At 41.0% G+C, this 24,518-nt stretch overlaps 1 protein-coding gene across 1 annotated transcript; it reads left to right on the top strand.

The window, feature by feature from the left end:
• The first annotated feature begins 45 nt into the window (after nt 1-45).
• On the top strand, nt 46-24,470 carry fkbp5 (FKBP prolyl isomerase 5). The gene is made up of 11 exons (XM_023813454.2): nt 46-294; nt 6,857-6,966; nt 7,490-7,634; nt 7,941-8,083; nt 9,281-9,395; nt 9,978-10,134; nt 10,502-10,592; nt 17,902-17,985; nt 18,225-18,410; nt 19,390-19,629; nt 22,202-24,470. Exons 2-11 carry the CDS (start codon nt 6,862-6,864, stop codon nt 22,292-22,294), a joined length of 1,359 nt encoding a protein of 452 aa, XP_023669222.1. The 5' UTR covers nt 46-294; nt 6,857-6,861; the 3' UTR covers nt 22,295-24,470.
• Nucleotides 24,471-24,518: the final 48 nt, after the last annotated feature.

The raw sequence follows: 24,518 nt of genomic DNA, 5'->3' as shown, positions 1-24,518 counted from the left end.
CCCATGCTCTTTCCCCGCCTTCTCCGTCTCTCTCTCTCTCTCTGTCGATCCTACTCCGGGTCCCTCTCCGGCGTGTGCTTTGAGCTGGCGTGTTGATCGCCTTAATGCCGGGCTTGTACGTACAGTACCGCCAGCAGAACATTCAGTACCTTAACGCTGCGAGGTCGCCTTCAGTTCTCGGCGTCGTTCTGTCAGCGGAGCACAGATACCGCGCCGGCGAGACTCGCTCAAGTGAAGGGGAGAAAAACAGAAAACTAAAATAAGAGGGAGAAACAATTTAAAAGAACAAAGCGTGTAAGTTAATGATGAATGTATCGTGTGTTTTAATCTTCCTTCATGTGGGCAAGAGTTGTCCGTGTTAGATAGCGGTGTCGTTTATATTTAGGAAGTATGTTATTCTCGCAAGTGGTTTTTGTCATTGCTCTTCTTAACAAATAGAATAGCCTATACTGTAGTTAAATAACCACTTGTCAAATTAATAGCCTACTTCTAGTTCATTCAAATTTCACTTAAGATATATGAAAAAAACCAAAATATAGTTATTTTCACTTTAAAATTTTCAAAAATAATTACATTTAACGCGATAACTAATTATTTTGTGGTGAAAATTCTGTAATAACCAGTTTGCAGCTGTTTTTTTGTGTTGCTTTTGGAATCGGGGACATCGATCAGTATAAAATGTATGCGCGTGTAAAGCCCTATATACATTTCTCCGGTGTCCTCATAATGTTATATGAACTCAGTAGGCATCTGAATTGGTGTTCATTGCTTATTTGACATGTATGGACATTCGTGTTTGAAATTTTGATACACGATATCGTACATTTCACGAGGTCTTATTAAGTGCCTTTAATTATATACGAAGAGGCATATTCTCGTTTGTCACCATTTTCTACGTTATACACCCTAAAACTGACACAGGAAGCAATACGAAGTCAAGCCTTATGTTGATGCCAGTGTAAGATTTATCAATGGAGCTATGACAACCTACAGTTGTCATACGGTTAGTTTGCATGGGTGTAATAAATGAGTAGATAAGGAATCGTGTGTTATACATTTAATGTAAATTAATTGTCATATACAGTACTTAATTTTAATATTCATGCATTTAATAAATAATAAAATAATGCTAACATGCAGCTTATTTTAATGAAAATAACTTAAATTACAAATACTACTAAAAAAATGATAAACAAAAGTAAACATGAAGTTTAAACCCTTAACTTGCGCATTTACAATGACTGTGTTTGTCATCTTCATCTTACCCCATAATTTCCTGATTGATCTTCAGTGAAAGTTAAACACTTTTATTTATGAAAATGCTTCCTAGAGTTAAACGTGAAAGATGAGTTGGGGTCACCCACATATCCATGACCAGTTAACACGGCAGCAAATCTCTGGTGTGGTACTGTGCTGTAACTCTAGACGAGGATTCAGCTATAGTGGTTTAGTATGTGGGTGATGAGCACAGAAGTGAAATCAATTATCATATAGAGAATTGGGATGATACCAGCAAATAGTCATATGTATTTACATGCTTACATACCAACACACACATATGCACATACTCACACATAGATGTAGATACAAACGTGTTGGCATTCCCATAAAGATTCACAGATAAAGACATGCTCTTAAAACACATATACTGTACATGCACTCACGATTCATGAGTGTGTAGTGAGGGATTATGTCGATAGATCTGAACCCAGGCGAAAAAGGCCGTCTGTAAATTCATGCACACATTTACATCGAGATGCGTCCATACACATTAATACAGTGACACATATACACACTCGCTCATACACTTTCACTTTGACACACACACACAGATGCAATTTTTGCCAGCACACTGAGCTACGGCACTGAACTTTACACACTGAAATACGAAGGCATGTTCACTTTCTGTGTTTGTGTGAGTGCTTATGAAATGATTATAAGTACCATAGTGATACTTTTAATAATGAATTATAAATATGTCAATAGTAATACTTTTATTAATATATAATTGAGACAACAATCATACTTATTTAACTTTTTTAATTAAGCCTTTCCTATTTTTTCGAACCAATCATTCTGGAATCATTTGAACAAGATGCTGTGTCACAGGACTTGTAAACATGATGCTTGAAGAAAGCGAGGAGGTCACTTATGGCACAGAGGTGCCTTTGTCACAGAGAGACCTGCGTCTTGCATCTTGGCATGTTTTGGGGAGGGTTTCTGTCAGTTGCAGCTGATACAGCAGTACGTGGGTTTGGGATCGCTGGCGAAGACTGTCTCGTGCCAGCAACTCTGAAGCTGAAGGAACACGATGTTCCAGGATGCTCACACATGCACACACACACACACACACACACACACGCATGCAGACAGTCTCTCACACTGTCGTACTCTCAGGTGCATTTATATGCCTTATATTCACACACATGATTTCTTACATGTGCATCCTTACTTGCACAAATGTACAGGTTGTATGTGGACGGAGAGAGAGAGAGCAATTTGGTATTATGCATTTAGCCTGCTATTTTTGCCTGAGGGCACTCAATATCAGAAAACAGAGTTCTAATGTATTTCTATTAAGGTAAAATATTCATTATCGAATGAATAACAAGATGTGTTTGTCTCCTGTTATAATTGACGAGACAAGAGAAAGTAATAAATAAATGATGTTGATTTTTTTCATATTTGTGAGAAGGTACACAGCTGTTTGTCTTAATAAAATGAGAATGATTACATGTTAATCCGCTGTTACAAAATTAAACACTCACTCCATTAATTGCTCATTCCATTATTATTTTTATTTACTTGCTCATCTGTTCCATCACATCTCACCTCTTCATTCTTATCGACTCGTTTATTGGATTCTTGCAAGCAGTTATTCTCATTTGTCAGCTGAAAACCAAAGCATGTGTAGGTAGTAATAGATGATGTGTAGCAGAGTGTAGTGAAGTACACCGTGTTCTAATTTATATTTCTCCACTCGTCTACTTAATTCCATCATATCAGATGGGAGTGTAGGGCAAAGAAGTGAAATTGAGTTTTCTGGCAATTGTTACATTAAAAAAATTTGTTGGCTTGTTCAATTTAACAATAATTTCCCATTTCTTTAATCCTACAATTATTTATGTCCTGCATGCAGGCATTTCAATACTGAACAACTTTTTAAATGAAAGTACCTGGTTTCAAATATGTGCAATTTTGAGTGTGATCGTTCCTCAGGAAATACACACTGAACACAGGAAGATGCAGGAAGATGACGATATGAATACCACAGGAGGGAAGAGACAGGGAGTTTAGATATGGTACAAGAGACATGAAGCCTGCCAAAGCTGTGGTGCAATCTCATCATGTTGTCAACTGTCCTTATGAAGATGTCCTTAAAATGTCAGTCAAATTAATAAATAAGATTATCCAACCAACGTACAACTGACCAAAATCATCAGCACATTCTGCTTTGATTGTACTTGTGTAGTTCGAGAATCAAGGTTCAAACACCTCGTTCAGTAGGCATCAGTGAGATTACTTTTCTCTTTCTGTAATATTGCATCTAAGTACTGTGCAAATGTTCCATGATCTATTTAAAATTTGCAGTTGTCTATTAAGCACACAACCACTTCACACTCTGTATACAAATAGAGCTTTTGTATTCAGCTGTTTGGGATTGTAAATGCAGTAACTGTCTACCAAATTAGACATAGTCCAGCTACACTTTATTAATTTTGCAAAATTTAAACATTTTTCAGCTGCCTGGGATGGGCTCCAGGATGCTTGGATTGATGGCTGAATGGATGGATGGATGAACACCTTCCTATGATGACTTCCCTATGTATTTGTTGACCAATTTAATATCTCTCCATCCATCCATCCATCCTCTATCCTCCTTACCCAGTATAGGTTCAGGGGGAACCTTACAGGTAGCACAGGACACAAGGCGAGGGACCCCGTCCATCACGGGACACACAAAGACACTTGCATAGGCAAACATACATACTTTTGGTTATTTGGAGATGCTGACTTACCTGATTTCATGTCTTTGGACAGAGGGAGGAAATGTATACAACCTTTAAGGATTAAACCCCCAACCCCGGGGGGGGGGGGGGGGGGGGGGGGGGGTGTAGGGGGTGTCAGGCAATAGTGCAGCCCACTGAGCCACTTTCCAACCTGAGCATAATATTATGTGCAATAAAACAATCAAATGAAGACGCTAATGAATTATGATAACCGTTTGATAAAGAAAGTCATTCTAACCAAGGCAATTGCTATACACACACTTTGAAACACTTAACATGAAATTAAGACATCATTTTTTTAATTCTACCTTTAAACATTTATTATTTAATCATAAAATCTCATCCAGTCCATACCCCAGCCTTGTGCCCTGTGCTGCCCCCCCCCCCATGAACCCTGACCCGGGTCCATCAATCAATCCATCCATCGTCAAGTCAATGACTCATCAATGAAGTCTATACATTATAGCCATCATTCTCTGAACTGAGTGGTTAAATTTATAGGTAACCAAGAAAAATACCTTGAATCTTCTTTGAGAGACCATGGTATACATGTTAATCAGGAGTACCATATGGCACAGTGTTGTGTGGCATATTTCTGGCATGTCTGTGTGCATTTATATAAATGGTGTGGTTTATATAAGCACTACAATCACACTGGCAAAATTGGTTCTTACTTGTGAAACTACATTCAGGTGTAAATAGAAAAACAGCAAAATCTGGTTAGTACAACTATCTGGAAGGTTAGTCTTTGGTTTGACGCTATACAGGCATAGTTCCAGTGTTTTGGTCCCCTTTAGGTGACCGCATGAGCATTCATTCCCAGTGTTGATTTTCTTTTGGAAAACGTATGACTTGTTCTTATGTTATAATAAGCACCTCTTGGCTATTATCCATGCCGCCTTTTTAATTTTTGTTGTTACATTGACTTATCAGTGTTTAATACCTACATATATTGTTTCATTGTGTGCTAACTATAAAGGTTATTTGATGCTTATCTTTTGAATTTCTGACATGATGCAATTTTAGCGCAAAGAGCTCCTAAGTCCTTTTTGCTAACACCAAGCAGAGTGGATGATGAGCCTGTGTTTTCTTGCCGACATGCCTCTCCACATTATGATTAGGGTGAGCCTTTAAAAACGAAAAACATTAATATTGATTGTTTCCCTGAAGTCAATTAGAATTGGAAAGGATTATACTTACCTGTAGAAGGTAATGTCTAAAGAGAGCAATCCAAGGCTTTAATGTTGAATCTTATTCCCGCATGACTTGCCATCAGTTGATGGGAGCCTGCTTTGGATTACTTGCTGTGTGGCCTCATCCTCAGTTTTGCTTGCTTCTCTTTGTCTGCTTCGCAAGATGTGAGAATACGTTAACTGTAAAATGCTGCCTGGCAGACAGTTGTACTCTGGATTAAAGTGACAATACGGATCATTCCAGCATGTTTGTTTTGACTTGCACTGCATGCCACATCACACCAGTTAGGAGAGTTTATATGAGTGATGCAGGTGCCATATGCTCCTGCTGTTTCCATCAGTGCACTTCAGATTGCAGGCTGCGCTGGTCTGCTCTTTCATAAATGTGCTGTGCACCATCATGCCCAGATCTAGACTAGTTTGGGGCGGAGCTGAGACTGTGTCCTGGCCTAAGTGGCCCCAGTGTCCCACTGTTACAGTGGAATGTGAGAAGATGAACTTGGTTTCCGGTCAGAGGTCAGGCGAGTTTAGAGCTGGGAGGCTGTGGTTTTTGCAAGTACTCTATGCTGTGGATTATGGATAAAATAGAATTACTGGTTTCTCATGTTACCCAGCTGCAGTGTGTACTACAGGAGTAGAACGTTACATGAACATCGCAGAGCCAAACCTGCACTGTTTCTCTCTAGAACATGAAATCCATAGGGGCCCCACAGGGTAACAACGCAGAGATCGGGAAACTAGCCTCGTTGAGAACTTGTACTGCATGATAAAATGCTGCTTTTATGTCAGCATGGTTGGGTTAATTGACCATTTATCTGTCCATTGGTTTCCCCTTTTTTCTTTGAATCAAATCAAACCAAATCAAATTTTATTTCTCAGTGAAGTACAATTTCAGCAGAATTTCACGTCTGTCAATGTCAAATGCGTTACGTATTTGGAAAACCGCAAAAAAAAAAAAACCACAAAACAACGTTTATAAAACTGAAAATTGTTCCCTGACCCCCTCAAAGCAGATGACCAAAGAGTACACCTGGAAAATAGCTGCTATAGAAGTGAAAATAAGAAATTAAATTGTACATTCTATATCAAAATGCCTTGGAACACATAATGAGGTAATCACATACTGTGTTATGGTGAGAGTCCAGACTGCTTGGGTTGCTCTGCGGCCTACACTCATCTTTGGCTTAGCAGCTTCTGCTACAGATGGCACTAAATAGGTATGATTTGCTCTGTCCTAATATAATTTAGGCTGTTAGGGAAGAAGAGAAATAGCAATGTAAGGTTTGAGGCTTTACAGGACAGAAATATTTCCTCTGGTAAATTTGATGAGTAGCCAGTACAGTGGGTAAATGTGGGACTTATGTGTATTAGTTCCAGAAAGAAGTGTTGTACCAACTAGAGATTTCACTGGGAACATTAGTGAAACCCAGTACCAGAGTATTGTAAATAATGGAGTTGATAACCTACAATAAACTGTCATTAAGTATTAAAAAGCAGAAGCTTTTATTTGTTTGTGGAAGAGTTTAAAGGTGTAGTTAAAAGGTGCTTAGAGCAAGAGGAGCAAGGTGAAAAAATGTGGTGTCCTGAAGGAGTTTTAGGTGTGTGCATATACATGGATGAGTACACAGGAAACTTGTGTTCATGTGCACATAGGTGAGATGACTACTGACAGTGAACTCTCCATGGACGACCAGTCTCTGGCCGACTTCTGTGCCAAACATGGTGTAGATATCACACCCAATAAAGACAGAGGTGTGTGTAAGGTATGTATCTGTATATCATTTGACTATTGATTCTTTTGGCCTCAAAATTAGTGTCTCATTATTCATTCTTTAAATTTGAAATAGCCAACTCACAATACAGCTCTTATACTTCTGAATCGTTGAATTTACCAATGTACTGGACTTGAAATATGAATGCTGCAGGCGGAATTTACTGTTCAGTTGAATGTATTATGCTACTCTGGATACGTGTCAATAAAATGTAACTGCAATGAAATTAAAGTATATTTTAAAAGACAGAACCGCAGGTCTCCTAAGATGTGAGTTGTATCCTATTGGTGAATGCCAGCTTTTTCCCAGAGAGGATTGAGTGTTTCAATCATTTGTTCCCATGATAAGCTGTCTTGGGTCCTCTGAGGATCAATAAGGATGAATCACAAACAAAAGAAGAACTTCAGTCATTTATTTGGATTAGAACATGATGGCTTAGACTTGATGATGGGTGTATTAGAGTATGTCCACAGCTGTCTCACTTAAAAAGGGCTTTTTCATTTGATCACTCCAGGTGGTAAAGTGGCAGGGTGTGGATACAGAGAAGCCTATGATTGGGGATAAAGTATACGTGCACTATACTGGCAAGCTGTTGAATGGGAAGAAGTTTGACTCCAGCATGGACCGTAAGGAGCCCTTCACCTTTAACCTGGGCAAAGGTACTTAACAGCTGCTGTTTTTTTACACACTACAGGAGAACTCAGCTTCTCGTAAGCCTTTCACTATGATGCTGAAAGTCAGGTTAGCTGTGAAACCTACTGCTATGCCTATATAGTACATCAAGTACTTTCCCAAAACTACATATTCTTGAAAGTAAATGTAACATTGATATTTTAGTGCATGCTGTGTCACTCATGTAGACACCTGTCATCTAGTGGCATACTGGAGATTGTCTCCCGTGTGGTAGACATAGGGGTTGAGAATCGAGGCAGGATAAAAAAATGTGTTTCTTCTTGTGTGACTAGGTCAGGTGATCAAGGCCTGGGACATTGGTGTGGCCACCATGCAGAGGGGAGAGGTGTGCTGGTTCCTCTGCAAGCCGGAGTATGCCTATGGGACGGCTGGTAGTCCCCCCAAGATCCCCCCGAACTCGGCCCTGCTCTTCGAGGTTGGTGTTTCCATAGGTCTCCCAAAGGGCTTTCTCAGTCATAGAAACCATGCTAACTGAGTTGCCAACGCCTATCTGAATCTTACCACTTCAGCCTGTAGGTTTCATGACATTAACAATCTCAGCATCAAATGTAAGTTTCCACAATTTCTTGGAGAAACCCAGATCTGCAGCTGCTTGTTGTCTAGTGCATTTCTTCTCCAGCTTGAAATTGAAGGAATATTAATGTAGTCGTATGTCAGGACAGTGATAAAAATCTGCAATAATTGACAGACATTTCAAAACTAGATTTTAATTAATTTTGGTTCCTGAATTGTGGACCATTATTTGATAATGCAGGTCAGATTCAGATCCAGAGTATTACGATGATATCACACTGTTCATTACTTTAGCCTAGAACCAAGAATTCATAAGAAACTGAGGCTGAAAATGTGAAAAGAGAGGGTTACCTTTTTTTAAAAAAAAAAAATAATCTTAATATAGGTACAGTATGTTGTTTGAAAGTTGAGTGCATGAATTGAAAGCAGTAGAACACAACCAGCAATACCTCAGATAATCCTGACAATTCACAATGTACAGTACTGTGCAAAAGTCTTAGTAAGTCAAAGGAAATGTATCTGTATAATTAGTGCTCAGGACATATGCAAATTAAGAGCAACACAATAAAAGCTAACACAACATTTTTTCAGTACTACAAAAAGTCCCTGATATCGTGTCGGACAGCTAGAAGAACATCACTTCGGTTCCCAAACCTCTCCTCTGGCCAGCTCATCCCCTTCATGTATTCATTACATTTCACAACCAGCTCACTTAATTAATTTAATTAGTTTAAAAAGTCAGTGAGGTATTGAGTAGCCGTGGTATGTTAGTGGTTGAGTCAGAAAACGCATGGGTGTATTGGATGGTTGCTGCAAATGCTGGGGTGGCTTTAGCTGAGGTCTGAAATGGGTACGCTGACGCACTTCGACCAACATAATATCATAGATTCACACCAATTAGAATATTTAACCATCATTTCCTTTGACTGCCTAAGACTTCTGTGCAGTACTGTATCTAACAGTTTTTTTTCATGACTACATATATTTCTAATAGAGACCAGAACAATGTTGTCTCATAATGAAGAGAGCAGGTGAGTTTTCCCTGATATCCGGGGCGGCTCTTCCCATGTTGCCCTAACCCTACTATCGTCTGCCTCAGGTAGAGTTGCTGAACTTCAAAGGTGAGGAACTGACGGAAGATGGGGGCATCGTCCGGAGGATAAAAGTCAAAGGGGAGGGTTTCAGCAACCCGAACGAGGGGGCCACCGTCAGTGGTGAGTGCAGCTAAAGTGGGTGGCAGATTGCCCAGGTGTCGAGGCATGAGTGTGCTGCCGGCTTCCAGCTACGTAGCTCGGCCAGACTCACATTCAAAGAGTGTAAACATGTCTGCCTAATTCTGGTGGCCTTGGCTTTGTTAGATATGAGGCGCTGGCAAGCAGAGGCCTCGTGCCCCCAAGCCCACTCTCAGGCGCAGCCTTTGTTTGCAAACCTCAGTCCCTGTCCTGCCCTGTCCTTCCTCCCTGAACTTCCATCCTTTCCTGTCTCTCTCTGTCTCTTCCCCATTGTCCCTTCCTTCCTGTCCCAGCCTGGATTCCATGTCCCCAGCAATCTGTGCAGGGTGTTAAAATATCAAATGTTTTCTCCGGCAGAGAAGTGAAAGTGCTGGATCATGCTGTCCTTCAGAGTGTATGAATGACAGTGCACGTTTTCTTTATGATTCATTTATGATTCATTTAATTTTTTTGTTGATTAATTTTATTTATTATTAATTTACTACACTGCTTACTTTATAACTTGTTTTTAAATGCACCTGAGTATACGTTTAAGCCCCAGCCCTCTTTGTCTGCCTCCATCAGTGCACATACAGGGCAGCTGTAATGGACGGGTCTTTGATAAGCGGGATGTGTGCTTTGTGGTGGGCGAGGCGGAGGACGTGAGTGTTCCCCTGGGTGTGGATCGCGCCATGGAGAAGATGCAGAAGGGGGAGTGCTGCCTCTTATACCTAAAACCCAAGTCAGTCCCACCTCCCCGTTTACAGTTCAAACAGATAAAATAACTTAGCTTTTCTCAATGATTTCCTTAGATGTTTAAGTCTAGTGGGTAAACTTGAGGACAGTTTTTTGCATAAAGAACAGTCAGTGTTGTTCCATGCAGTGTTAATGGCTTCATGATAAGTGATTGAAATATGTTTCCTGGTTAGTTTGTGTTTAATGTGAGACCAAATATTCTCTATAGGGTTCAGATCTGGACTAGTTTTGTGTTTGGCCCATTTGCTTTTGCCCAGGAGTGTAGAAATGGTATAACCGTGTTTCTTGGTCCGGCCCATAGTGATTTCAGGATGTGGTGATTAAGCTCCCCATTTTCCCTCACCCTTTTTCAGATACGGTTTTGGGAAAGAAGGCAGGCCGAAGATGGACGTCGGGCCGAACGCCGAGCTGGTGTATGAAGTGACACTGAAGAGCTTTGAAAAGGTGAGACTTGGGGCTTTATTTTGATGACCTAATGCATAGCATAAAGTGCAAAGTGGAACTAAAGTTTATGGGCGTGTCCATATCCCTTTCAATATTTCGATGGCAGAAAAACCAGACTTTGCATCAGTGGAAGGTGCAAAAAGGTTGTCCTATTGCAACAAGCAATGAACCAATGAAAATGGCGCGTCACCTCACCTTAAAAAGGCAGCGGTGCATGATCTATGGCGGATTGCTATTACAGTGGCACGTTTGCCCGGCAAGTCAGATCGCAGATTTCGGCCGAGGACACAGATGTGCGTGAAGCGAAAATGTGTGAACACGTCATCTACGGGTGCACCACTGTTCCACCTAAACCTTTCAAGCCTGACAATGCGCCCGACCACGCCTCATTTAAAAAACATCACTCCTACGAGCAGAACGCAGACGCAAAATCATTTACTATTTTGATGAAATGCGTGCATGGCGTGAAAATGAGCGATGCGCTGGTACAAAACTCTGGTGCGTTCCTCTTTGCACAGATGGAAAATAAAGCCCTTGGTGAAGATTGTGGGGCCTAGAATGACAATGATTGTGACACATGATATTAGTAAAGTCATAAAAACTGGCAACATAGGGTACAAGGAAGGGGTACAACCTGGACAGGATGCCAGTCCATCACAGGATATATTCACACACTCTCACCAAATCACACACGACAGGCCAGTTAGCCTTAAGGCATGTCTTTGGACTGCAGGAAGAAACCCTTCTAACATGGGCAGAACTTGCAAACTTCATGCAAGCTGAGTGAAGGCTTATTTAAGCCCCTTATTCTACAGCAGCAGTGCTACCCATCAAACTACCATTCACTTGGAGTGCCACTCCAGTGCATTTTTTTCAGTTATTAATGATGTTATTTTCAATTCAGGTGAACTGTTGGCTGTTTTTAACTGGTAGCTAAAAAATTTAAGGATATAAAAATAGGTGATGGATGGAGCAATGTTTATAAACAAAATGTAATTTTTCATTACTGTGAAACCAAAATATGGTCCTTTCCGACATTTCTCCTCAGTCAAAAAATGCTTTCATAAAACAAATTACGAGATATATAGGTAGTGATGCAGTCAAGACCACCTAAACTGAAACCAAGTCATTACCAAGACCAGAGTGTATCAAGATTGAGACAAGGACAGGGCCAAGTCAGGGTGAGACTGGGATAAGATCAAGACCAAGGCAGGGCTAGACCGAGTCATGTTCAGAAACAGACTGATGTTTGAGTTTACATAACACAACACGCTATCAAATGTTGAGCACAGGCACCATCTTGGGACTAAGAGACCAAGACCGCAAAAAAGTGGTCTCAAGACCAATCTCGAGTACTACAACACTGTCTATAGGTAGTATAATGGAAGCTGATAAATACAGAGATTGTGCAAGATCTGTAAATTTTATTATAAGAAAAAAGCACTAAAATAATGCTTTAGTCAGACGAGTGAAGTGGCTAAAGGTAGAAACATAAACTAGATAGCAGTGTAATTACAAGCAGACAACATAATGTGAAGAACAGTCACTTAGCATCAGAAATTAAAACTATTAAGTGTAGGAGATGTAAGTGTTGTACTGCTAGCCATTACAGATTTTTCTGCATCGTATAACACTAGTATAGGCAGTCTCCAGGTTATGAATGAGTTCTGTTCCCTAAATCTGTCTTTAAGTCGAATTTGTAAGTAAGTCAGAATTAGAATAATACAGTACATAAAAAGTAACATTATACAGAAATTGTCACGCCCCGCTCCGTCCGCTCCCGATGTGTGCCACGCCCACCTCACTACCTCCTGTTTTCGCCCTGATTGTTCTCACCTGTGGCTCGTTCTCCGTGGCATGTCTTGTGTATTTAGTCTTCGTTTGAGTCTGTCTTCGCCAGACTCACCATTGATGTTGTCTATCGTGCTTCCCCGGTCCCGTTACCCCAATAAATCCCCTTCGTTCCTGAAGTCCTGGCTCCGATCGTTTGCTTACCTGCACCGCTCGCCCACGATCGTGACAGAAATAATAAAAGAAATTACATAGAGTACTGTACTGTCTGTTGAGTCGACACAACGCTGAAGCTGTGCAATGTTTTCTCGAGCGTCACAAAGTTGTGCGTGCGTTCATTATTTCGAACCATTGTATTCAACCCAGATTTTTAATATAATATGCTTTACGGCAGTCCATTCATAAGTATGAGTTGTCTGTAAGTGGGACGTTCTTAACCTGGGGACTGCCTGTAGTGCTGTAGCTCTCGAGACCGGTCTTGGTCTCGAGACCAATTTTTTGTGGTCTCGGTCTTGTCTTGGTCTCAGGCATAGCGGTCTCGATGGGATGGGGAAAAAAAGAGAAAACAGCACATCCTCACAGAACAGTATCATTATTTATTACGCGCCTCAATTCAAATGCAACCAGTCAGATGCATCTATTTTAAAAGCGTTACATTTTATACATTTTCTCAATGGACACTGCCAGTGCTTCACAGTCCACACACATCATACACATCGCATCATAGCGAAGTCGGCAAAGAAATGTCCGAAAATGTCCACGAAGTCTATAGCATAGTTATAATTCAAATAAATTAGGTATTTTACATTGATTAGAAAGCACGGTCTTGAAGGTGCAAGTCAATCGGGAGGCTCATTCTCTTCAATTCAAAGCAAAGGATCATTACATAGCTGTATTCATAGGTTACCCGAGGCCTCTGAACCTGATATAAGAGACTTAATATGAACATCTTTCTGGTACATCCCATCTCTTTCCCTTGACGAGGTCTGATAAAATGGTTATAGGAGAGGATTGCTGAGAATATTATTTTCCATCAGGTCTCCTAACTATGACAAATCTGGGAGATTTTAAATGAGAGACATATGGACATATGGACAATATAATTGAAAAGATAACATGAATTTGATTTAACGAGTAATGACACTTTACAGCAATGCCTTTTTTCTCTACAGTTGATCTGAGTAATGTGATGTAGCCCTAGTCTGTTTTAGGTCTTGGTCTTGGTCTCGCCTTAGTGTGTCTTGGTCTTGGTCTTGGACTTGGTCTTGGTACCCTCAAGTCTCGGCAGTGTCTTGGTCTTGATATCCTCCGGTCTCGGCAATGTCTTGGTCTCGGTTTAGGCGGTCTTGACTACAACACTAACTGCCTGTATAGATTATATACATGTGTGAGAATGACTTTGACTTTGAGGCAGCACTGTGAGCAGAGCCGTATCCACTCCTATTAATACGAAAAACCATTCCTATTAATATACAAGTGTGTACAGTTTAAAACATACAGGACTATGGTTTCAAGCAAGTGTACTCAAACTTTTGACTGCCATTGTATCTGATCTTCACAGTCAGAACAGTATATAAAACAAAATTATACAGAAATCATATGCAAATAATCTACTTTGTCACTGTGTATTAAAGAACATATATCTAGCATTCAATACTCTTGTGGGGAAAAAAATAACTGAAGGTTCATTCCCTCATCTCAGTGAGTAGGGTAATTCGAATCTGGTGCACCAATGCATTTGTTTATTATTAGGTCATCAGCAGCAGCATTTACATCATTATAAATGCAGTTTGTTCTTAAGGACTCAGGTTTTTGACCAGAAAAAATAACTTTGTGATAGTCTTAAAAAAGGAATGTGATTTGCTTATCACTCTGGGAAGGGCTCCAAAGCCATTTCCAAGCAATATGAGGTACATCATTACATGACAACAAAGATCATCAACAAATGGAGGCTGATCAAGACTTGCTAAATCTACCCAGCAATGTCTGTCCTAAAAAATTCTCTCCAACATCTGGGCCGGTATGCATAAAACTTCCTAAGAATGGTCTTAAGAATGGTTGTACACTTGGACTTTTTGCTAAATCTAGCAAAAAGTAGGACCTAAGAGCATTGTATAAAGCTGCTAAAAGTAACTTTCAGCAAAGTCTAAGCCCAATTCCTAAGTGCTGACGGAGCCAGCATTTAAGTGTCGTGAAATGAGGACTACAAATAAAATCCCGCCTTAAACCAACGAAGACTAAATACACAAGACATGCCACGGAGAACGAGCCACAGGTGAGAACAATCAGGGCGAAAACAGGAGGTAGTGAGGTGGGCGTGGCACACATCGGGAGCGGACGGAGCGGGGCGTGACAATTTCTGTATAATGTTACTTTTTATGTACTGTATTATTCTAATTCTGACTTACTTACAAATTCGACTTAAAGACAGATTTAGGGAACAGAACTCATTCATAACCTGGAGACTGCCTATACTAGTGTTATACGATGCAGAAAAATCTGTAATGGCTAGCAGTACAACACTTACATCTCCTACACTTAATAGTTTTAATTTCTGATGCTAAGTGACAAACTGTTCTTCACATTATGTTGTCTGCTTGTAATTACACTGCTATCTAGTTTATGTTTCTACCTTTAGCCATTCAACCAGAGTTCAACCAATAGAGGAGCTTCACGGTGAATATATTAGTGACATTAAACCGTTAATGTAGAGCTTTATACAACATATCTTTCTGTGATCATACCTTTAATTGGTTGTACGAAAATCTACCTAGCACACCACCAATCAATTTCCACTAATAGATGTTATATAAATTATGGGTCAAACGCAAAACTCATAGCAAGACATTGGATTCTAAAAGAAAACCAAACTGGATGACAAACAAAACGGTTCTTTTAGCACAGTTGGTGCTTAAATGTAAGGAGGTAGTGCGAGGAAAGTTTGGTCCAGCTGTTACAAGCATGGACAAAAAAAAGCTTAGGAGGCTATTGCAAGCTCCGTAAATGCTGTGTTACCTCGGACAAGGCGTTCAGCAGAGGAATGTGAAAAAAGGTGGTATAATGTTCTATCGACCTTGCGAAAGGAAATCACAGTTTATAAAGCAAGCATGCAATCTACAGGTTTGTGTCATTACTTATATTGCTCTTATGACCTTTGCTATAATAGATGATGATGATGATAATAATAATTATTATTATATTTTTCCAGTTGCCAAAAACGTAGCATCATTATCACCTTCAGTTCAACTGTAAGTGCATTTTTAGGTGATGTAGGAGATTGTATCTGGTTCCTAATTAGGTCGGTAACAAAAATAATGCCCTCACGATCAAGCCTGTATCTTTTTATCAACTTGTTATCATCGTAAATCCGCTGTACGTCCTTTCTTTGACGGAAAGTGCGCGGTCTCCGTCTGGGTGCGCGTAGTGCAGCTGCCATCATTCAACTCCTAACTGGCTTAGGAGTCCTCTCCAGCTCTCTTAAATAATTTAGGAGCTGAGACCAAGTCTTAACACTTAAGAATGTTTATACATGCCACTTATTCTTAAGTCTGGGAGTAGGAGCAAAATCGCGTCACTCTTAGAATTGTGACGCATTTAAGAGTGAAATTTTACTCTGAGAAGTTTTATGCATACTGGCCCTGATTTTGTGGTTCTGAGAAATCTGAAATGGTCCCAAGACTACATCCAGATATTTACAGGCGTCTCTTGTTATGGGTAAATGTCAGAGTTCATGAGACACTGTCAAGAGAAGAAGAATGGCTTTCATAGGAGGATTACAAGAAGAACACTGATGCACATTTTAAGTTTGCAAAATAGTATTTGAATGAATGACAAGGCTCTTGGAACAATGTGCTCTGGACAAATGTGGGGTTGTGTGGCTATAATGCAAAACATTATGTTCAGAGTGGGTGAGGGTCTGTTGTGTTGCCTTGGGACCTGGCACTTTGCTATCATTGAGTTACACCTAATTTACAACATAAATTCCATCATATTAAATATCCTCATAGTTAATAAGTGTAGCAGAAAATTGTATAATTGTATCAAGACCCAGAAAACTATGAAGAAGGCAAAAATTCAAGAAATTAAAATGTTATTCAAGTGCAAAGTAATTCACTGGGAAAGAGAACTGTACTGTAGCGGTGTTCAGTGGGGGATGGGAGAGGCAGAAGCGCGAGTCTGCCAGAACAATGGCAGCTACCTGCATCACTCATGAGCAGGAACCACCTGACATGGCTCCTGGGATCACATTCCTGCAGGTTTTATGTCTGACAGTAACTGGTAACATGGGTCATGCACAAGGAAGCCCAACAATTATATGCTTCCTACTCAGGAATTCTCATTCAACTTCTGACACTAATGTAACAAATCCACCAGAGGGCAGCCCATGATTAGACTCAGGAAATAAAACAGTGACCACTACCATGTGATCAACAGGATAAGACATCAATAGGATAAGGGATAAACTATTAATACAAATATATATTCATAATTACACAGTTTGAAAGTAGTCAACAAAGAAATAGCATGCTATGGATTTATAAACTGTAGAAAATCATGCATACAATTCAAGGTAATAATACTGCATGAGGGAAGTACAAAACAGTACTAAGCCCAGTACAACTCCAGAACAACCCAGTTGAAGAATAGGTTAACAGCACTAAATCTTTTCAGCAACTAACGCTGATCTCATGACTCAAGAACACAGAGCCACAAATGGGAATTAGTTGGGAATTAGTTTCATTTGGGAATTAGTCTAATAATACTAGAAGGTGATGAGGGTTTGGCATCATAATCTTTAACACTGTAGTAGAGTTAATGCTGATGCTAGATAAAATTGTTCAAATACTCTCTAGTTAGTCGAGCTGAATGTCTCCCCTTATTTTCCTGGAATCTAATACTATGTATAGAGGGGGCAAATATGAATACAATACCCTCTGAAAAAACCAAAAGTAGTTAAAAACTTGCTACAGTGGATATAAAAAATGTACATACACCTGTTAAAATGGCAGGTCTTGTGTAAAAAAATAAATAAACCACAACAAATCATTTCAAAACTTTTCTCATGTTTATTGTACAATTCAATTGAAAAAGAAACAAATGTGTTAGGGGGAAAATATAAAATGTACAATAAGCTGGTTGCATAAGTGTGCACAACCATAAACTAATACTTTGTTGAAGCACCTTTTGATTTAATTACAGCATTCAGTCTTTTTGGGTACACACCTGCCATCAACTAAAGTAACTGATTAACCCCAAATAAAGTTTGGCTGTCCTTGTTGGATATTCCTGACATTTATTCAGCTGTATCCTACAGCAAAAGTCATGGTTCCAGAGAGCTTACAAAGCATCAAAGGGATTTCATTTTTGAAAGGTATCAGTCAAGAGAAGGGAAAAAAATCCGTTTGATTTAATTTGGTTTCTTTGTTTTACATCACAAAACTTGGCATTTTTACAAGGATGTGTACACTTTTTATATCCACTGTAGCTTGTTTCTTGATTTTGTCATGCTTGCCCACAGGCCAAGGAACCCTGGGAAATGGACTTAAAGGAGAAGCTGGAACTGGCTGTGCTTGTGAAGCAGAAAGGAACGCAGTACTTCAAGGTATTTTGGAGTTCCAAGGGCCTGTGCGGTGAACACACTGTGTCCGGAAACTTCCCTCCAAGCCTAGAACATTAAAATCAACATCTTCCCTACAGAGGATTTTTTCAGATATGAATTCCCTGCAGACTTTGACTGTGTGATACCCAGCTACAGATTCTCTATTTCTGAAAGCCATAAATCACTCAGAAACAGATCAGTGATGTCCTTATGTTTTACGTGTGTGTGCGTGTGTGTCTTAGGCGGCCTGCTACCCTCAGGCAGTGATCCAGTACCAGCGCATTGTGTGCTGGTTGGAGATGGAGTGCGGTCTGGGGGCGGAGCAGCAGCAGTCTGTGAAAACACTACTTTTGGTGGCTCAGCTAAACCTTGCGCTGTGTCACCTGCGGCTGCGTGAATATGCGCAGGCTGTGGAGAACTGCAACAAGGTACGGGGCTCACACACACACCTGAGTGCATGTGCTTGTCTGTGCGCGCATGGTCTCCTGTGTGTTCGTGTGCAACTGTGTGGCGTGTGTGTAAATGTACATGTGTTATGATTTGTTTTGATTGGATCGGTGAACAGAACCATGAATCACATGGATGGGAAAAGAGAGCAGGCAGTCCGTCTCGGCCAGGGATTGGAGATGAATTTAGCAAAATGGAGGGGGACAGGAAAACAAGAGAGAGCTGATTTGATTTCAGCACAAGGGGGAAAACACAGGAAAGTAAAATGAGTAATAAAAGAGGCATCAGGAGTCTGGGCATGTGGTCTCAGGACCAAAGAAAAAGCAGTGGTCCTTTTTATGTGGTTAGTAATTAACCACAAGCAAATAAGTTAAGGTTAGTGCTGCTTGCTGGATTTTAAGTTACTGTTTAATTATCATTTGATTTGCATCTGCAGTCTCAGCAGAAGCTAGTTCCTAGATGGACCTAGGATCTAACTTCATTTTTTTAGCGTGTTATATAACTTAAATTTTGCAAAAGGTGCACACTTTAGTCAGACACTGATAAAGAATGTGTTTCTTTTTAATTATTATTTTTTGCGTTAATGTAAAATTTTAAACCTTGACTTATGTTGGTCAAAAAAAATTACATTTGTATTTTTCTTTTTATGAATCTGTGTGTGTATGTGTGTGTGTGTGATCCAGATATACCTTACCAAATGGGGGGACCAAAAATCCCCACAACGTGATGAATACCTTTTTTTTACCCTATGTTATCTAGCAAGTTTCCTGAGGGAAAACTAAATTCTAAATATCCGTGACTGCAAAAAACTAAAAATGAAAAAAAAATAACTCCTGAATTTTGTTTGGTTACTGGGCTGGGATCCAGTTAAGGTTGTCATAGTTAGCATTAGCATTTTTCCCAGAGGAATGTTACAGGTGTGTGCATGCACTGATCTGCCCATGCTTATTTACTTATCAGGTGATTGAGTTGGATGAGAGGAATGAGAAGGCATTGTACCGCCGTGGGGAAGCCCGGCTGCTGCGTAACGAGTTCAGCCTGGCGATGGATGACTTCCAGCAGGTCCTGGAGGTAAACCCCTCCAACCGTGCTGCACGCGGCCAGATCTGCATCTGCCAGCGCAAGATCCGAGAGCACCACGAGCGCGACAAGAAGATCTATGCCAACATGTTCCAGAAGTTCGCCGAGCATGATGCCAAGGTGGGCCGAGTCCTCCCTAGCATTCATCCAAACAGAATGCAGAACTGTTTACATGCAACAGTGTGTTTTATAACCTCTTTTCATCCCAATTGGATTGGTTAAGCAATTACACTTGACATTTATAATAACGTTTGCATACAGAGTGTTTTGTATCATACTTTAATGCTTCTTAGGAGTCTACCTTCCCAGAACTGTTGGGAAATGCCTTTTTTTGGGAATTGGAGACCAAAAATGTCACAGCTTGTTTGTTAGATGAGCCTGCAGCAGTAATTGCTGTTTTCCTAATTTGGTAATGTGTAATGATCTGGTTCTTGCAAGGCCTCCATTAAGTACAAGCATAAGGTTGGTTCCCTGAAAGAACTAATTCTAATTGTGCCCCAAGGCTATTCTTTGTGTTTGTTGAATATAATTATAATTATGTCTGAAACGCATCTGCAATAACGCCACTAAAGCTTACATTTCACCAACTGCAGCACTTTACAAATCGCCTAATAATATATCCGAGTAAATCTGCAATGGTTTTAAATTGTCACCAATTTGTTTTTATATCGTATGTTTTATAATGAGGTGGGAGAATGGTTGTTTTTTCCCTTTTATAATACAGTCAGCCTCTTGTCATTCAAAGCCCTGGTTGGACTATTGACAGCTGATGCTGATGCTTATGTGCTAAATTGTATTTTTTGTGTCTCAGACAGATAAATATGTACTTTCAGGCTTTTTAAAGTGTTAGTGGACACACTTCAGTAGGTCATAGTCTTTAACAAGATGTGCTGTATCTCAGTATTAGTGAAGTGAAAGGGATTAGATGTGTCCACTGCATTTAACCTACATCTCACACTTGCATGCAGGGGGCAGCTAATCCATCACCCAGGGAGCAGCACTTCATGGTACTTTGCTGGGAGGTGATTCAAACCAGCACTCTTTCAAATATAAGTGTGCCTTCCTAACCATTAGGCCACTTCTGCCTATCATCTGAGGTCTATCTACCATTAGAGATCCGTTTCTCCATCGTGCATAATGACTTATCCTGGAGCAGGCAGGGGACACTGTAGACAGTTTGTCAGTACATCGTGGGGCACAATTAGATGACGCATAATGATTGCAAATAGATGTGCAATAATTACAGGTGGTTACAAGACCTGCATGGTTCACAGTTGATAAAACCTATTGTCATTTCAAGAGTACAGATTTGTCCCTTTGCTTATCACTGGTGCTGTACCTTCAAGGGTCTGCCAGTTGTACCCTTAGCTGTAGCTAACTCATTCTGTACCTTTTACGGTACAGAAATGGACAATGAGGAAAATGTACCATTTTCCTCATGTACCAGTTTGTACCATTGGGGGTACATTAATGTTGTATGTACCTTGGGGAGTGAATCTTTGTACCTTAAAATGTACAGCATTGTAAGGCACATCCTCAGTGACAAGCGAAGGTACAAACTAATTTAAAAAAAGAGAGGAAAAAAAAGAAAAAGCAAAGTGGGCAGTGGTGGCTTATTGGTTAGGGAAGTGGACTTGTAATTGAAAGATTGTTGGTTCGAGTCCCTGACCAGCAAGGCACCACTGAGGTACCCTGAGCAAGGTACCGTCCCCAAGCACTGCTCCCCGGGTGCTGAATTAGCTGCCCCCTGCTATGTCACGACATCACATATGGGTTAAATGCAGAGGACACGTTTCGTTGTTGTGTGCTGTGGTGTGTCAACAATGATCACTAATTAAACTGGTACCCTTTTTTCTGAGAGAGTAGGAGAAAAACACAAACTCCTAAGGTTTCAACTGAGGGAAACAAAACAATATTCCAAACTGTTTTTACTTCTAAGACTTATGTGTCACACAAAGGAAGAGGTTAATGTCAGTGTAAGGACATTACAGATTCAATTAATGTAGTGTGTCTTTAACTGTAAATGGTGAAGTATGTAATAAGGCACATACTAAAGGAAGTAGGTAAGGCATAGATCTTATATGTAGTTATCAGCTAGCAGTAATCTGGAAGTCTATAGATACTTGTCTCACCTATTAGGATGCAGGGATATAAATGAGTGTGGGAGTAGGGACAGACTTCCTTTAGACTGGCTTTGCATTGAAAATGTTCTACAAGGTGGCTAAGCATGAGCATCAGAAATTAAATCTCGACTGTGTTGGGGAGTTAGACTGACTGCACAAAGGAGAGGAGGGTTGTGAGAGCGAGTAGCACAGTGCTGGGTGTTATGGGATGGCGGGCAGGGAAGGAGTGGGGCTATCAGCTAGATGGTGAGAAGGTGCCTGCTTTGGTGGATTTAGTGAATGGTAAGATGGCCTCATCTGGGGAGTAAGGGCTGAGGAGAGTGTAAGTAAAATGTGACACAAATGCGTCGCAGTGACTTAATGGTACAGAATGTCAAATTGAAGAAAATGATGAGAGGCAGTGCGCAGACCATAGGCTGCTTAACTGAAGTTTTTGGAAGTCAACCTGCACGTACTGCACTTTCCCATCACGGACAAAACTGCTGCCTAATACATTATTAGCCTCCCATTAGGTGGAACATTCACATTAATTGTGGCTAATCTTTGTGGCCTGATCCTGCCCCCTCTAGGCCAGGAAACTGAAGAGGAAAGATGAGAGCGACACGCCCGAAGAAAGCGATCTTGGAGCCAAGAAGCAATGTCCGAGTGAGGACCATCCCTGAGTATCGCCCCCTGCAGGCCAGGGGGAACTGAACCAGAAACTGGACAGGGAGGCTGGCCTCCTCTACCTCTCCACAACCTCAGCAGAAAGAACCATCAGGGGAAAGAGAGGCAGGGAAGGGAATAACACCCTGGTCTCGTTCTCTCCCTGCCTCTCACCCCAAAGAATCGCACACAAACCACACAACCATTTTCACCATGCCCCGAGTCCCCACAGAGCTACCTGCAGAAGGCCTTTCTCCGTCTCCCGTACCGATTGCTGTCACTGTTATTGAGTCTCATTGTTGTTGTAAATTTTTTATTTTTTTTTGCCCTTTATTTGCATTGTTTAACCAGGGCGGGACTTCCAGCTGACAGAATAGACAGGCAGATGTAACAAAACCCAGCCCTGCTCCTGGTTTCAATAGCCCTGTTGATGTCAGTCTCGGACCAATGTTCTTTCTGCTTTGGCAGACTTGCACTCTTCCTCTTGGTCCTTGTCATTCTCAGAGGAAGGTGGAAGAAGGACACGGCACAGCTGGTTCTGTCAGGGCTGCCCGCTTTCTGTGTCTCTCTGTGTGCCTATGTGTCTCTGTGTGCATGTCTTCATTGGGGAGATGCAGCAGTTGATGAGGGGGTGGCCCCCATTTTTTTTCCTCCTTTCTGCCAGCAACAAGATGATTTCACAATTTTTCTGACCACTGTTTCAGAGAGGTGTGCATTTCGTTCATTTTATATAGGAGCAGGACAAACTACAAAGCTTTAGCCACCAGTCAGGGGTAGCCACTCAGATCCGCACAGCTGCTGCTGTCATGAGGAAAGCTGCACATGTTCCCTCTTCACATCCAACAGCAAACTCCACCCCACATGTGTTCCTTTCACCTGTTTTGTCATTTCCATATTGCGTTTAATGTCTGTAGCTTTGGTTTACATAACTACGAAGCATTCTCAAGTTTTGGGATAAGAGCTGTGCCGGTCCTTCACTAATTTAACCTGCTTCTCACTACCTACCAGTGCCATAAGACCCACCAGTGGTGTCTTGTATTTACAAGTAAGGAGACATCTGCTCAACTTGCTTGTGGCCATCAGCTTCTGTGATCAATATGAATTATGGTCGGGTTGTCCGTCTGTCCTTTTTATAGCCAGGTGGTTGGGGGTTGGTGGTGGTAGAGCAGGGGGCTCTGTTTCTTCAGCTAGAAGAACCAGTGACACGCAGACATGTCTTGCATGAGAGCCTGATAATACAAAGTGAAGAATCAAAGCTGCATGTACTCAGTACATGTAATCAGTTCCTACCCTTGTTCTTTTCTTTGGTCCACGTCGTGTCCAGTTTCCACAATAATTTTTTGATCGATTAATGTTGGGTTCTGTTGGTATCGGGAGCACGTGCCTCACCCTCCAACTCCATATGATACCACCACCAATGCTAGAAGGCCTGCAAACCCCCCCCCCCCCCCCACTGCGTACACACATCGAGCAGATGCAGCAAGAAGTCAACCCCTGTACCTAAAGAGGACAATCGAAGTACTGTTTATCATTGTACTGTAGCCTTTGGCTGTTGTTACCATTCTGTACTCGAAATGCAGAAGCACTGCCATCGTTGTCTCCCGCCCTGGAGTATGGCGTGGTGCCGCACAGGTTAACCAAACGGCTGCACGTGCAGACCATGCCGCTGTCTCAGCGCGGCCCCCCAGCTGGGATTCCACTGAACAGCTGCGGGCAGGTGGGAGGCGCATTTTGCAGCAGAGATTTCAGGCCAGAACTTTGCATGTCTGGACATATTGTGCGACATTTCTGTTTGAGGCCACAAGATGGGTTCTTCGTTCTGTCAGTACCTTATCGAACTTGAGTTCCTTTGCAATATATTTTAATGTATTTATCTTTACTTAAGGCAATCCGTGCCATGTCTATGAAGATGAGACCTACTTGCCTGTAAGTGTTTGGAGTCTAGAGAGATACCTATTTCCATTGGTTGTACAGTAAAAGCTTAGCATTAGTGAAACTGAGCAGTACAGGGACAGACCTGTGAGTTAACAGCCCAACAAAACAACAACAGTGACTGAGGTATTGTGCCTCAACCGCAAGATGTAACTCAACACTTTCTTTTGCTTCTGTGGAGGAATTCGTCCGAAGAAAATTATTCTCATTTTTATTTGGGAAAAAGATACTTGATTTAAAAATATATATTTCTTGCATAAATTCATCTTTGTCGTTCTTGTTCCTGGAAATATTTATTTTGACTGGTTT

The sequence above is a fragment of the Paramormyrops kingsleyae genome, chromosome 6 (genome assembly GCF_048594095.1).
Source record: "Paramormyrops kingsleyae isolate MSU_618 chromosome 6, PKINGS_0.4, whole genome shotgun sequence".
NCBI classification, from domain to species: Eukaryota; Metazoa; Chordata; class Actinopteri; order Osteoglossiformes; family Mormyridae; genus Paramormyrops; species Paramormyrops kingsleyae.
This window is presented reverse-complemented; position numbering and strand designations above follow the sequence as displayed.